The 16,592-nt window shown below is 37.7% G+C and overlaps 2 protein-coding genes across 3 annotated transcripts in view; one reads left to right on the top strand and one right to left on the bottom strand.

Moving 5' to 3' along the window:
• The window catches only part of astn2 (astrotactin 2), a 271,553-nt gene that overhangs the window by 49,175 nt on the left and 205,786 nt on the right, over window positions 1–16,592 (bottom strand). Inside the window, exons 14-17 of the mRNA XM_008424385.3 lie at window positions 15,466–15,590; window positions 13,936–14,040; window positions 13,594–13,773; window positions 1,510–1,832 (exon numbers count right to left, since the gene is read on the bottom strand). Coding sequence (XP_008422607.2) covers window positions 1,510–1,832; window positions 13,594–13,773; window positions 13,936–14,040; window positions 15,466–15,590 — 733 coding nt within the window. The remainder of the gene's footprint in view (window positions 1–1,509; window positions 1,833–13,593; window positions 13,774–13,935; window positions 14,041–15,465; window positions 15,591–16,592) is intronic.
• Window positions 2,710–16,592, top strand: part of trim32 (tripartite motif containing 32) — a 44,986-nt gene continuing 31,103 nt past the window's right edge. The window contains exons 1-2 of one of the 2 annotated variants that reach the window (XM_008424382.3): window positions 2,710–3,224; window positions 4,668–11,786. In XM_008424382.3, the coding sequence (XP_008422604.1) occupies window positions 4,681–6,720 (2,040 nt within the window). In that variant the 5' untranslated portion in view covers window positions 2,710–3,224; window positions 4,668–4,680 and the 3' untranslated portion in view covers window positions 6,721–11,786. Of the gene's footprint in view, window positions 3,225–4,667; window positions 11,787–16,592 lie in introns of those variants that run through there. The other variant, XM_008424383.3, reaches the window with a different exon arrangement.

Below are 16,592 nucleotides of genomic sequence, written 5' to 3'. Positions count from 1 at the left end.
GCCCTCTATAGGTGAGGTGGAACAACTGCACATTAATTTAATGCTTCAGAGGAAACAAAATATACACAGTTTGCAAGAGTTACACCGCAGTTCTACTATATTATATTACATTCCAAGCAAAACATGCCAAACAGTGTGCTTGCACCTTCTGAATAAGGAGCAATGCACACAATTTGAATTGTTTTTGAACTGTGCAGATTATCCAGTCGGAGTGTATTATCAGCCGAATGCTCTTCTTGTCAGATTTGACCCAGCAGGCTATTTTTATCAAAGACACTGGGTCACAGCTGATTTACACCACCAGTTACAGCTGACACCTTAAACTGGTGGTCAGGAAAGTATTCACATTCCTCCAGATCACACCCCTTCTGAATACCACAACTCCACCTTTACACCTCTACAGACAGAAATTATGGTGGGGAGAATCTGAAAATATCAAAATTGTGAGTCTACTTTCAGATTCCCAATTGAATATAGGTCTAGACATTGATTGGGGCATTGCAGAAGTTAAACCTTTGCCCCAGCCTCAAATCTTGTGCAGCCTCTATCAGACTTTCGTCAAGAATTACCTTGCATTTAACTGGTGATTTTACATTAAATTCTGTCCAGCTTTCCTATGCCTGCTGAAATAAAACATTCTTACTATGTGAGCCACGCATTAGTCTCCCAACATGTTTTGCAGGCAGACCAAAATCATTCATTTTTGGCACTGTCTTCCACATCTGCTGTGTTCCCAAAGACCAGGGCACAAATGTGTGTGTGTGTGCTTTTTTCCCCCCCAACACAGACTCCTCATGCCACTCTTCCCAACAGACCAAGGTGATGCATGATTAATGTTTGTCCTGTCAACAAATTCTCACCACCAGAGCTACAGATCTCTGTGGCTCCTCCAGAGTTACCATGGGCTTTTTCACTTCTGCTCTGATTAGTGCTCTACTTGCCCATTTCAGGTGTCTTAATAAGCGTGCAGTTGTGTCACACCATTTCCATTTTCAGTTGATGGCCTGTGTTCAGTGAGATGTTCACTGAACACAGTTAAACTGCTTTAATAGTATCTAGAACTTTCTCTGCAGCTTGTCTACTGTGTCCTTTGTGATACCTTTTGTTCACTAATGCCCTTTATTAAACCTCTGCAGGCTTCTAAGAACAGCTACATTAATGCTGAGATTAAATTAAACACAGGTAAACTCTTATTTTTAAATAATTGGTGACTTTTGAAGACAATTGGTTGCACTGGATTTTGTCCAAGTATCAGTTTAGAGACCGAATACATAGGAGGCACAATGTTCATTTTTATTTATAAAAAGTCTGATTTCTCCAAAGTCAGGCACTAAAATAAATTGCAGTTTGTTGTTATGTGACAAAATGTTGCACTATTCAAAGCATTTGTTTTTGTTTTTTTTTGCAAATCACTACATATCTAAACGTAAGTCAAGTTGATCAGTTTTATTTTGCTTTATCTCATCTGTTGTTTTGTTTTTTTTATTTAATGGTTTGCGTCTCTCTCACCTCTTTGGTGATGTTGTCTTGGATCAGGCTGTAGAGGGGCACAACCCTGCTGACTTCAAGGAGGACAGGGATGGGAGAAGGCTGTTCCCCACTCCTACCATTACCATTGCGGCTTCTCCCTGACCCTCCTCCCATCATGCCCTGGTGATGGCACAGGTGGCAGCCAGAGGGACAGCTGCCCTTCTCTTCACAGCGGATCTCTACGCCATTTACCAGGTCATCTGACAGCAGCTGGCTCTTCTGTAGAGCTAACAGGTAGTTGATAAAGGGAACAGACTTAATCTCCCGTCGCCCTCCGCCTCCGACTCCCTGGTCTGTTGCCTCTGGAAGAGCATGCAGGAGAAAAATAGAGTGTGAAATTATCAGATATCACTCCTTGACGCAATGGAATGTGACTGTAGGAAAATCACAGCTGAAAATCACCCGGGGTGGATCCAACACTCCAAGCAGTTTATGCTCTATTTTCGATCTTTGTGGCTATTTTGTTCTTTGTTAGCAGTTATGTCAATTCTCATGTTTTTTTTTTTTTGTTTGTTTTGGGGGTTTTTTGTAATATTTTTTCAATGGCCCAGAGGCACTCTTAGTAGTGTTTCCATATATAAAACAAAAACACTAAATTAACTATATGCATTCTTTGTTGTGACACCAGGATATTAAAAGTCGGTGCACTTAAATTGACAGCAAGTACTTTGTGATTAAAATAATAGGCTTTGGTTAGCCAAAATTATTTCTTATTGGGTCAAATCTGTATTTTAATAAATTTGTGTTGTATGCTTTTGGTAAGATAGTCAACACATTTCTTGAACTGTAAAATGTAGGTGTGCTGCAAATGTTACAAACTACAAGTAGGCTAAGTGCTTTTCAGTAGTTGTAAAAGCAAACAAACAAATAAAAATAACATCAACCCTGAAATCTTTATTTAGGCAAAACACTGATCCGTATTTAGAGGTTGTTAGGTTGGACTCTGAGATTTATTATTGAATTTTGAATATAGGCTGCAGGGTTTTTTCTTATTTTTTTCTTCCACAAATCGTGACTTTTCACCCGATTTTTAGAAATTGTTTTGTTTTAGAATCTATCTATCTATCTATCTATCTATCTATCTATCTATCTATCTATCTATCTATCTATCTATCTATCTATCTATCTATCTATCTATCTATCTATCTATCTATCTATCTATCTATCTATCTATCTATCTATCTAATCATGATCAACATTTTACTGTGGATCTATGCTGACATCTAGCGGGCGTTCTCAGTCATTACTGCTGTACCTTAAATAGTTTTGTACGTAATTTAACCTTTGAACGTTACTTTAATTGAAACTCATCTCTGCTAAGTTTGTCCAGGCAGATTATTAACTAAAATTATTTTTATTGTCATTTGCAGTTTAACATGGCCTCGTGTTGTACTTTGAAAAGATAGCCATTTGCAAAGAAGAACAAAATATCTCCACAAAACATTAAGATATTATTTGAGCATTTAATGGATCATAACATGGTGAAACCGCACGATAATTTTCAGTTAATGGACGCACGGCGCGAGAACCTGTTCACTAGCCAATCAAAACAACCATCGGTCTCTGACGCAGGCGCTTTACGTAACCTACGGCTCTGCGTAGGAAGAGTCATCAGCATTGCAGCTCCAAGCAGCGGCTGTAGCTCAGTGACTACACACCCTCTTACTTCTCCTCTATCAGACGTTGGAGGAAAGGTAAAGCTAAAAAGCAAATCTACGAACAAAAGCGATATAATTGCCAGTTGTTTTGATGCACGTCCTGTTTCAATCAGTCCTGTTTATATATATATATATATAAATATTTTAATGACGCCGTCTCGACGTGTTTACCCTTCAGTACACCGTGAACATTTGCTGTCGGATTGACAGGCCTTTACATTCATGTTGTGCGTAAGTTAAGGGAGCAGACAGTTTCTAAACTGCAATTGATACGCAGGCGTTGTTGAACAAAGTGTGACATGTGTCGCATATGATCGCATACATATATGACATCATGTCTGCTAGCCCGCAGAAAACACCAGCTCAACATAGCAGTCAGCTTTTAGCATAGGATTTCTTTTCGTCGGCAAGTTTTTCTTTTCTCGTCTAAATAAGTTGAGTTCGTTTCTTCTTCGTCCTGTGCGACACACAGGGGCCATCTGACAGTTATACAAACGACATGCTTTCGTGGCGATCAGCTACTGAAATGACATTACACTAGTTATTAAGTAGCTTTATTTACAAATACAAATAGCAAAGGAACTAAAATAGTATTATTTTATTACAACTTGACACGTCAGTTGAAATGATGTAAATTGTCTTTTTACAAATAAATATACATGCATTTAAAATCTTACTTTTTAGGAATTTATTTTCTAATTGAGATAATATATTGATTTGTAGATTATGAACATTTTGACATCACCATCCCTGTAAAAGAATGCAGGATGTTTCCGGTTTTCAATCGTCCTTGAGTGTGCCGTTTTAATTGCATCACCATTAAATTTAAAACTCACGTAAATCTGACACTTGCATGTGAAGTAGGAATGAATGTTAATTTTTTCATGGTATTTTGGAATATTGTGGTGACAATAAAGATGACAATGAACATCAATTTCTGCCACACCTTCAGTCATATAAAAATTTAATACAAAGTATTACTCAATTTTTTTGGCCTTAGGAAATCTTAAATATGTTAAGATATTTAAGATTGCTTCTCTCTTAGGCAATATTAGCTTTGATATAGATGTTTATGTTTTTGGGAAATGCAATGACACTTTATTAATTTGATGGATAGATGCACAGATGGATGGATGGATAATTCTGCTGTACACAATACTTTTGTTTAATTATATTTATAAACACCTCCACAGCAGTGGGGAACAGTCCAAGCAAAAAGCAGTAAATATCCCAACTAACCTGTCTGTTTTGGGATTTGCAAATATCCTTCCTTAGAATTTAACATTGTCATCACACTATAGTGAATTAGCTATGTCTTTATGATGATATACAGTATAACAGCTCATCTCTACTGTGAATCATTAGAAGCAAAGCAAAAATAGGGTTTTATGTAGATTTTTGATTGCCAATTGTAATTTAATTTAAACTTTTTTTGACGAAATTGGAAAATATTACAATTTGTTTTTATTTCCACTCAAGGGAAAAGACCACAATGGCAGCAGCATGTTCTTCCCTGGACCCCGACCTAATGAGGGAGGTTCTCGAATGCCCTATCTGCCTGGAGACTTACAACCAGGATCAACTCAGACCCAAACTCCTGCAGTGTGGGCACACTGTATGTCGACTTTGTCTGGAGAAACTGTTGGCTAATACCATCAATGGTGTCCGCTGCCCCTTCTGCAGCAAGGTCTCCAGGATGAGCAGCATCTCCCAGCTGGCAGATAATCTTACAGTACTGAAAATTATAGATTGCACTTTGACTTGCAGTGCTGCCGCCGCTGCGCTAATGTGCAAGTCCTGCGGCAACCGGCTACCGAGACAGTTCTGCTATGACTGCACCACAGTTCTCTGTGAGGTCTGTAAAGCGGATGGCCACCTGCACGAAGGCCATTCAGTTCAGCCGATAAAAGTGGCAGCTGAGCAGCGCCGTAAAGAACTGAGCGGTAGACTGGCTGCCCTCCGTGACGTTATGGGCAATATTCAGAAGAAAAAGACAACACTTGAAAACATTTCCAAGAGCTTGAGACAAAAGTACCGGGCGGTTCAGCAAGAGTATTCTACGGCAGAGCTTCATCTTCAGGAAGAGCTCAGCAAATCTCGAAGGACATTCACAGCCTCTTTGGGAGAAGTGGAAAAACTCAATGCACAGGTTCTTGAGGAGCAGACGTATCTTCTTAACCTCGCAGAGGTAAAAGTGGTTTCACGTTGCGATTATCTGACTGTACGGGTAAGACAGAGTGACATCGCCTTATTAAAGGATGATGGCGCAGGAAGTGATGATGAAGAGCTGGACCTCAGAAGCAGTTTACCCACACAGTTCCAGCTACAAGAGCCAACACTGGCCAGAGCAGAACACTCTAATCCCATAGAAGCGGGCTGTTTGACCACAAACGCTTACACAGTCAATACAGATGATGAGAAAGGTGGGTTAGAAACAATTTTGGAGTTTAAAGCAGATGGTGCGCCCTCTGGCGCTACAGGTGGGTCTGTAATGGTTCCAGGGGATCTTTACCATGATGTTGACATGGTTTCAGCTGTAGATGAGAGAGTATGTGGTTCACCGAGTAGCTTTAAGTCAAAGTCCATGGACGCAGGTGGGGAATCTGCGGGGGCTAATTCCAGGCCACCAGTATGCCATTTTGTAAAGAAGATGGGCTGTAAAGGAGCGCTGCCTGGAATGTTTAATTTACCCGTTAGCATATGTGTTTCACCACAAGGTGATATACTGGTGGCCGATCGAGGGAACTGCCGTGTCCAGATTTTCAATCGTAAAGGTGTCCCGCGCGAAATCCGACGCAATGCAAGCATAGACAACTTTGTTCTGAGCTTCTTTGGTGCCGACCTGCCTAACCTTATCCCCTTATCCATAGCTGTGACTCCTCAAGGCCTGATTGGTGTTACTGACAACTATGATAATTCAGTTAAAGTCTACACCATGGATGGGCATTATGTGGCCTGCCATAAAAACCAGCTGATTAAGCCCTGGGGAATTACTGCCATGCCATCAGGCCAGTTTGTGGTGTCAGACGTAGAAGGGGGAAAGCTGTGGTGCCTTGCAGTGGACCGCAATGTAGGTGTAGTCAGCTATAACCGATTGTGCTCTGCAGTCCGGCCAAAGTTTGTGACATGTGATGCAGCAGGAACTGTGTACTTTACCCAAGGCCTGGCCCTGAACTTTGAAAAGCGCCAGAACGAGCCCCACTTCGAAGGGGGCTTCTCCATTGGCTCAGTGGGTACCAATGGCCAGCTGGGGAAACAGCTCAGCCACTTTTTCTCCGAAACAGAGGACTTCCGCTGCATCACTGGCATGTGTGTGGATGCCAATGGTGATTTGCTGGTCACAGACAGTGGCAGGAAAGAAATTCTTCAGTTTCCCAAAGAAGGAGGATTTAACATTCTGATCCAAGAAGGACTGACCTGTCCCGTGGGAGTGGCCACCACCCAGAAAGGACAGCTGCTAGTGCTTGATTGTTGGGACCACTGTGTCAAAGTCTTTACATATGTTCAAAGGAGGCATTCTTCAACTTCCTAGAAACACTTCTTCTCCCTATAAACTTAAAAGATTTAGTGGGTGTGTGTGGCTGGTCTGGTTGAAGTTTGAGAAGAGATAACACTATTACTTGTCTCTGTAGTGTAGCTGCAGCAAAGACTATTTTCTTTCCCAGCTTGGTTCCCAGGTGGCTTATTATATTTATCACTATAGCAAGTTGTCTAAGTAGATCATGAAAAACAAGCCATTGGTGTTTAAGCTATGAAGCACAAAGAGCCGACATTCCCTTCTATATTAGCCTTGGTGTCCCCATTCAAGCATGACCGAGTGACTTACTGCAATTTGATTGAGAAAGATTTGTCAGAGGGGTAGAAAATATTTTCAGATTTACATATGAAATAAATAAAACCAAGGCTGTTGGCCTGCAATGCACTTTATTACTGACTTGTCACTATGTCCCATTATTTGGTTTTGGTAGCACACTAACAATATTTCTACTGAATGCAGCTGGCAGCTTTAAAATTTACTTGACCTGGCTCTACTGGCAAAAAGTAACTAAGAATCAGCTTTCATTCTGTAATATTCAGGGGAAATTAAATGTTAAATATTTACTTCTTATTAAAAAAAAGACTATTTAATGATAAAATCATAACCTGATGTGGTGTGGAATTAGAGGTACATCTCCAGAAAAAATCATAATAGTGTGTAAAAGTTCTATATATTTTGTCATTCCTTTCAGAAATTGAAAGTCATATATGACATAGAATAATAAAGTGAAAATGTCAAGCCTTTGTTTCTTGTAGTGTCAATCATTATGGCTTATAGATATAATAAATATGTAAAACAGAAATATCAGGCTTCTGAAAAGTGTTGGATGCTCCCAACACCTGGCTTGGCCTTCTTTTGCATGAATAACTGCAGTAATGCAACGTGCCATGGAGGCAATTAGCCTGTGGCTTTGCTGATACGTAATTAAAGCCCAGGGTGCTATGACAGCTGCCTTCAGGTCATCTGCCTTGTTGGGTCTGAAGACCTGAAGGCATCAGGTCATCCTGCAACCCATTGATTCTCTGTGAGCTTCAGTTCAGGCCAGATTGCTGGCGCTACCCTAAGTGTGGACTTGTGCTTAGAAATGGAATGGGCTCAGGATAGCATTTGTCTGTAAGTGGCTCGTCTTGATGCACCGACTCTAGCCTCAATCCACCCTAAATGAATCTTCCTCAATTGTTTAATGCATTTTGCTTGACAATCCTTTTAATGCTGTGGTTCTCCTTGTTGCACCTTTTCCGACCACACCTTTTTCCTTTCACTCAACTTTGTACAAGTACATACTTGGATACACACTCTTAGAAATGGCCTTTTTGTGACTTACCTCACTGTGAAGGGTGCCAGTGATTGTCTTCTGGACATATGTCAAATCATCATTCTTCCCTATGAATGTGTAGCCCACTGACTCAGACCAAGAGACCATTTAGAGCCTAAGCAAAGGAAACCTTTGCAGGTGTTTTGAATTAATCAGCTGATTAAAGCGTGATACAATGAGTTGCCAATATTTAACTCTATTACTATGTTAGCATTTTTTGAAACACTAAAATTTGAGTTTTCATTATTTGTAAGCCATTAACAAAATTAAATAAATAAGGGCTTGATCTATTGCTATGTGTAATAAATCTATATAATATATAATTATCACTTTCTGAAATGAGTGACAAAAATATTAAACCTTTTCCACAATATTCATATTTTCTTAGATGTACCTGTTTAAGATTCATTGAAGTAACATTTTAGAATTTTTTTTTATTTAAATTACTTTTACATTATAAATCATATGCATTTTCTTGAATATACAATGCTGCAATCAAAGTCCATCTACCTTGCTCCAAATTTTAGCCATTTCATGGTTTATTGCCTGGGTCAGACCTCTTCATCTCCTTTTGATTCCACCAGCATAGTGCCAGTTTTCTCAAGGTTGATAGACCTGTCTGTGTAATAACCAGAGAAGAGATGTTCTTATATTCCAAATGAACTGTGATGATTTGAGTGATGGAAACTAAAATAGGGCATAAACCTTTCCATGTTTCAAAATATTGAAAAATATGTGCTAAATGCTGCCATTCCAGTCCTTTGAGACATTTTTATATGTAGAAGTCTGCTAGTGAAAACACAGACAAGAAGACAGTTTTTTTTTAAACATGCATCAAGCACGTTGGTGCAATTTGCAAAGGGTGTATGTCCATTCTAGTTGGATCACAAACAATGTAATTTTCCATTCACTAACTCGGTCTCATTGCCATATTAGAATGAAAACGTGCAGTGCATCTGAGGAGGTCGATAATTAGAAATGCTTTCAAAAATATGTGACTTGTTAGAAGACTAGAGTAATCTTGGGTGAATTTTCGGTAACACTTTATTTGAAGGGGGGTGAATAAGACTGACATGACACTGTCATAAACGTGACATAACACATGTCATGAACATAAAGGATTCTTTATGTTCATGACATAATATTTATGACTGTTGTCATAAAGCGTCATTTGTTAAATTACGACACTTTTAATACAAAGTTGACATTATTCAAAATGTCTTTATGACAACTTGACATTAACCAATAAATCATTACTGTTATAAATTTGTTATAAAAGTATTGCTGATTGCACTTTAAAAAATAGATAACTTTGTTATTAAAGGTAAAGTTTAAACAGTAATTTTTGCTTTATGACAACAGTCATAAATATTCATGAAGGCTTATTCATGTTCATGACAGGAGTTATGTCATGTTTATGACAGTGTCATGACAGTCTTATTCACCCCCCTTTAAATAAAGTGTTACCAAATTTTCTTTTTGACAAGACTCTGGAAGTTTTTGGAATTGTCTGGTGAATGTTGATCAACTTTTAATGTTTTTTATTCTGTTAGGAATGAAATAATGCATACAATACAGTTTTGCAGGAAGTGAACACAAAAATGAAAGTATCTGAAGTGCTACACTGTCAAGTACCTTTTTGTGAGAATTGTAACAGGAAAGAAATGCTTCCAATATTTGAAGCCAAGATCAAGTTGGAGTACTTTTTAAAAAAAGTAATAGTTTAATATTTGTTTTTGTTTTTTATTTTTTAGTGCAAAATTGGCAGTGGAATGAATTAAAGTTTCAATACGGTATGGAGAAGCAAAAGTTGCATCTGTGAAGGAAATCATTAAAACTTGATTAACATGCCTAAAAAAAACAAACAAAAAAACATCCCAAACATTTTGTTTTGTTGAAGAGAAAAAATGTCATAAAGCCTTGAGAGCATTATAATTAGCAATACGGGTAATTTATGCACTCAGTTGTTCTTTGAGGCGTTACCCAGCACAGTTGTAGTGTTACCATATCATACCCAATGAATATGGAAAGTCCTCATGCCTAAGATTTTTGTTCTTCCCATGTAAAATACTTAAACCTGGGTTTATGTTTGTGATTTGTGCTCTGCTTAAAAAAAAAAAAAAAATAAATAAATATATATATATATATATATATAAGTGACACTGTGACATAACTTAGTATGATCTCAGTTGTTTTGGCTTGTTGAGTAAAAGCAAAAGTTACCCTGCACAAGCTGGACCTGCAACTTAGTAAAGCCTGAGCTTTTCTCCAGACGCAGAGGACCATGTCATTGTCCATGTCATTGTGTTTCTCTGTGTCTGTGGATCGGTTATATGAGCTTGCAAGATCATAGCTGAAAGCAATACGAAGAGTACCAAAGAAAAGATAAGTATAAGTACAACAAAACAAATGGTTTTTCATTTTTCCCTTCTGTAAAGAACCATTTCCCATTGGGTTTTATTCAACAGCATTGTGTATTGTACATTAACTATTAACTACTCCCAATTTTTTGGCAGTAAAATTAGACATAGTGAAGCCAATCTTTAGTTTCCCCAGGCGGTATGATAATCTTGAATAAAAATATCAAATTCATAACATTTACACAAGTATTACAAAACAAAAATCTATAACATGATAGCTATTCTAAACAGCGAAATAGAACATAATAATACTGCTAAAATATTATTTTGAATATAATTATATTAATCATGCATAGCGATTAAATGCAAGAATAGAATAACACCCAATAAAGTTAACAGTAGTTTTCCACCTTGAAATTTATCATGGTGTATTAACTGGTTCTGCTGTTTTAAATATATGCTTTTCATTGTTTGCAAATTTGTTATAAAATGGCATCTTGAAAAAAGGGACTGGTGCTGATTTAGTGTCTATGACACACTTATTTTTTTAAGACACCAAATATTTCCAAATTGGTGATGCGTTTTCTCTTTTTAAATGAAGGGAAAATATAGGAGGCTTCCTTCAGCATGCTGGCCTGAAGTTTACAATGAAAATTAAGGCAATTTTCCATACACCCTGACAATAGTCACTATGGTATGTTGATTCCTTAGATTCCATGTATACTCTCAATACTCTGTTTATTATTCCCTGTGTTCTGTATGTTTGCATTTCCCAATACAGATTAGCTCATTAGAGCATTATCTATAATTAGCTAAAAGTTAATGTTCCCAAGACAACCCTTACTCTGCATATTTATCCCCATTTATTGTAAGGAACATAAAACATGCATAGCAGAGAATCTGACTGTTAAAAAATAAAACTAAAGAAAAGCTAGGTTAGAGTGTAAGTTCCAGTTTGCCAAAGGCATTTTCTTTGTGTCGTTACATCTCTGTCCATCTTTTTATTTCCATCCAAATCCATCTCGGTACTAAATACATTTTGATCTAATATTCTATCAACTGCATGTCATTATTACCATAAAAAAAATTCTTGGTGATCACTTGAAGTAGTAACAAAATAACCAAGAATAACAGTTACAGGAAAAAAAAGCTTCAAATGCTCGAAAAGTTAAGTGTCCTTGTTTCAGTGTGGTGAGTTGTTGAGTGTCTCACATCCTCTAAATATGTCCTTCATTACAGATGCAGAGTTGTTAATTCATGTTATTATACAGCATTTTGTTTACAGTGAATCAAACTCCCATGTCGTTCATTTGGTGTACTCAAAGTCATGGTTGTATTGTTGATAATCCTGAGTGCAATAAACATTGTCAACCAGTAAACTAAAATATCTGCAGCAGTTTTTGTTGCGCCACGTTTAGAACATTTGACTTTAAAACATGAGTTTGTACTATTCATTTTTTAAGTATTCACATACCTGCCAGATTTGAATTTGAAATTATTTCAACCAACAAGTTTGTTTCTAACAAATTATGCAGGACTCCTGAAACATAATAAACAAGGTGTGTAGTTTCTGAAGAAACAATTTTTATCTACATTGTTAAAAGAAAGTATGTCCAAAAGTTACAAAAGATTTTACCCTTCTTAATAATTATGGGAAATGTCTTTACCAATTAGAGCCATCACACATTTGCTGACTAAAATTTGTATATTTTCACTGACATGTTGACGGTTTTTGGTGAAGAGCTCCTAGTCTGAGGCTGGAAAGCATCTGTACCATTACCCTAATCTGTAGCTTTCTTCACAGACTCTCTACTCAATTCAACTGCGAATTTTAACTGCCTATCCAAAAATGAATAATTCTAGTGATAAGAAACCATTTGTAAACAATTATTGACTAACATCTGCCCAGGGAATAGGTAATTTGGTGCTTACCTGTACGCTTGTTGCTTTAATCCTTTTTTATAGGGTTAATGTTTTGTATTTTATTACTTATTCATTCATAATGCAAGAGTGTTTCTAAAGTGTTTTTATGCTGTTGTCATTTTATTTGAAGGTCTAAATACTTATTTGTTTTGGTCCTAACAAATAATGGTTTTATGAACATATTAAAATCTAGGTTTTGCCTAAGATAAAATAAATCTCTCCCATGGATTTATCTGTACAGCACACTGGTAATCCAGGGGAAAAAATATCCATCCAAATATTTTGAACACATGTTCTTTTCACGGTCCAGCCAATTATAAGCTCCCAAGGGATTCCACCCTGGATAGGTAGTTAGTCCGTCACAGGGTCATCTTTTTTATGACTCAATGTTTTCCTTCACCATTTGTCCAACAAATAGAAAATGAAATGAACAACTCATGGGTAAACAACAAGAATAACTGGAATGAAAAGTACTATTTTGTTTCACTAAAAACCAAAAACTGCTCGTGCTCTTCTATTTTGTTGATTCCATCAAATATAATTTGATTCACCCTTCTTACTTTCTTTTACACTTTACACAGACTGAGGTTGACAGGTTTGTCCAGCACACAAACAAACATCAATGCCTGTATTCACTTTAATACCTTACTTATACCCTGTAGCGTTCAAAGACATAGGGGTTCTAAATAATTAAGATTTCATCACTTTTCGATGCATCTTTATCCGTCCGGGACATTTTGTGGACATTTTAAAATATTTTCTGACAAGAGAATTGGAATTGACTAAACATAGTCAGTTTAAGCAATAATTTAAGCAAGTGCTGCTCAGTTTTAACATCAATGATCCATCAAAACTTTACCTGACTTTATGGCTTTCTGACAGAATCTCTGTCTGCACATATAAAAATTCATTAACCTGAGCATGTTAAATGCTTGAAGTGGTTCTTGCTGGAGGAAGGTTTTGATTTGCTGTATTAAAAATAATTTGACCTCTTGGTGGCATGCAGAACATTGAACCTCAATCTGCATATGGTCAGGTATGTGGGGGAAAGTAACATAGGAGCAAACTGCATCCTCCATCCCAGTACATACACTGTATCTTTTCTTGATACAAGATGTGCTTCATCTCTTCATATTCGGACCCACTTAAACTAGTTCCTTAGATAAGTCAACACACATGGCAGCTTAAAGAACATGTGACAGTAGCTCTACATCCATAACCTTGCAAATTAGGCCTACGGATATTTGGCCTTTCTCTAACTTTACTCACCTTTCTGGTACTGCAGCCAAAGCTGCTGCTGGGACTTCTTGCTGGGAAAGTAGATGCTGCAGCTGAGCTCGGAGCCATACAGGGCCTCTGACACATAATGGCTGCCGTACTGCTGGAGAAAAGCAAGGAGCTCCTCGCGTGTGCTCTCACCTGAAAGCGTCTTGAGCACCTTAGAAAATTCTACCAAATCAATAACGACATAGAACAAAAGTAAATGGATTTTCACACTGCCCCGACTGCAGATAAAAACCAGAGGTATCAAATTTATTTGGGCGCTGACTGATTTTCATATCCGTGATGTGATAAACGATAAAATCCAAATGACATTTTTCAGTCACTGACCTGTGGATAAGGTTATCGAGCTGAGTTTGACTTTGTAAAGATTACTGCGCACCCTCCACTGTTGAACCATAGGGTATCCTACCGCTTCACTGAACTGGGCATCGCCTGGTGAAGAAAGAAAACGGGAAGGAGACAGAGCTGAAGACAAAAGAGCACATACCACAAACACAAGAATTTTAAACAAATTACTGGGTCGGACTCATAAAGAGAGGCAGAAGTTTATGATAAATGAAAACCTAAATAAAATCCATTGTTTTATTTTCGTCATTACAGGCTTATTGCACAGCCATTACAACCCAGTATTGCCTTAACATCATTTATCATCAGAGCCCACAACCCAGCTGCTCCTGGATCAATGGTGATATATGGTGCAGCTTGAACTCCAATTGGATTGCTGCCATTAGAATCGAGCAATCTTGGCTTTCAGCGCAATTCAATTACCTAACTTTCACACCGGTTTAGAAGTAAAGCTACAAAAGTGAAGAGCAAGGGAAAATAAATAAAGAAACTGCTTACAGGAATCTTGACCTTTTGCCTCTCTGAAGCGATTTACACCTGAGACATTCGCGCACTGGGAAGAAAAGGGCAATTTACTTTGTGTACGCATGCGTCCAATTGTGGTGAAAGCGGATCCCCAGGAAAAAGATTTTAGAGATCAGCGTGGCCCAAATGCCAATTTAGCTAATGGACGGATTAGGGAGCAAAGGTGGAGGTGGAGGTCTGAGACAATGTCTGACTGACTCTATCCAAAAAACACAGCGACACAACAAGATAAAATCACAGATTAGGTGCTGGATTTTGCAAATGCTCATTATCTGTGGTATGTTTTCTTATTCTGAACAAACAGCAGCAACTATGAAAGGTGACATTATTATCAAAAGGCCTAGAACCAGATGCACTATTCTTTTGAAACTGAAGTGTCAGAATCACAAACAGCTGCTGAATTTCACATTTTGACTTGATTTGTTGCAATAAATATTCATAACAAAAACATTTGGCATAAAGAACTTCTTGCCCTTAATTTCAGCTTACCCCCTGCTTTTCAAGTGGTAAGAAGTACCAATTCTTATCTGTACTAAAATCAGTACTATAATGAAAACTTAATATGCTTTCCACATTTTAGAGAATACATGTCATTTTAAATATTTTTTTTATTTCTTGAGTACAAAGACACATTTTATTTTTTATACTCTCAAAATGTTTCAGCTATAGCTATTTGTCAAACCCATCATCACATTTGAGCTTCTGTTTACAAATCCCTACAAACATTTTTTTGTAGTGCTTTTACACACATTTTAAATTCTATAAACTGCACTTTTCTATAAATCTTAAGCCGTTACTGGTTTGTTTTGCAGGTCAAATAAAGTTCAGGTGCACATTGACACAGTACTTTCCAATGGCTTGACATTTGTACAGGCCAAAAATTACATCTAAATTACATGAGTCCAATGGCTTTATTATTCATGAAGTATGTATCAAAAATAAGGAAAAAGGAACAAATTCCTCAAAACTCCTTGAATCCCCTTTTACCTGATAGAAGCTGCAGGTTGGGTAATGGCTCTGACAAGATTCCCCGACACTGTTCCTCGACTGGCAAGGGGATGACCATGAGACCATCGGCGAGCTGTGGAAAGTCCTTAATATAGTTGTTGTCCCTAAGACAAAAAAAGAAAGAATTTTATTTCTAAAGGAATCCTTAAACCATATATGATGTATTAACGTGCTCTATACTGCATATGAACTAGTGGAGCATTATTCAGAAATTCTTTTAGTGAACACGAAGCTCTCAGGTCGTTTGTCCTGCTAACTTAAATTTCAGCAAATAGATGATTTTTCTTGAACTAAAGCATTTGTAAGTCATGTCAAAAAGATTCTCAGTGCATTATGAAAGCATGGTAAGCAGAAGCACCCATTCCTCTAATCCATTTTTATGAGACCAAGTCTTATAAAAGGAGCAGAGGGTTTTAGTCCTTGTGCCACATAAACTCTGGGTTTTCACTACTTCCCGATATCAACTTTTATCCAGTTTCTTCCTGTCGCTTCCCCTTTACTTGCTCTAACCACAAAAGCCTTCTAGAAGCAATCACAGCCGCATGGTTAGATTTGAGGGTTACAAGGGCAATGGATAAGAGGAAAGAGCGAGAGGAGAGGTGCTGTAAAAAGATTACCGTGGCTTATGCTCACAGAAAACATATTGATTGCTAACTAAATCAGCCGGCTTCAGGCTGTGGCTCAGAGAACCTTTAGAAGGCGCGTGGACCCAGATGATTTGTAGCCATATGGATTTTCAAGCCTAGATGTGGCCTGTCCTTGACATGCTGAGAGGAGTTCCTCTTCTTTAGCCACTTTGCTGTGCCCATTCAAAAGCAAGCTTGGAGTCTAAGACGTTTCACAACATTTGGTTATATTACGACACACTAAACTGAATTTATTTTGATAATAAATGAATAAGTGGATGCATATTTTGGATATTGAAAATTATCTGTGTCTTGACAGCAGATCAGGATATAGACAATTAGGTTTCTAGCAAGTTCAGAGTGCAACTGGGAATTTATGATGCTACTGACTGGGAGCTGTATGTCAAATTCAATTCCATCTCCTGATGTAATGTGTTCATGAACCAATCAATCCAAAGTGGTCCGAGGAATCATTCAAAA

This window comes from Poecilia reticulata, chromosome 12 (genome assembly GCF_904066995.2).
Source record: "Poecilia reticulata chromosome 12, P_reticulata-male-v2, whole genome shotgun sequence".
Taxonomy (NCBI): domain Eukaryota; kingdom Metazoa; phylum Chordata; class Actinopteri; order Cyprinodontiformes; family Poeciliidae; genus Poecilia; species Poecilia reticulata.
This window is presented reverse-complemented; position numbering and strand designations above follow the sequence as displayed.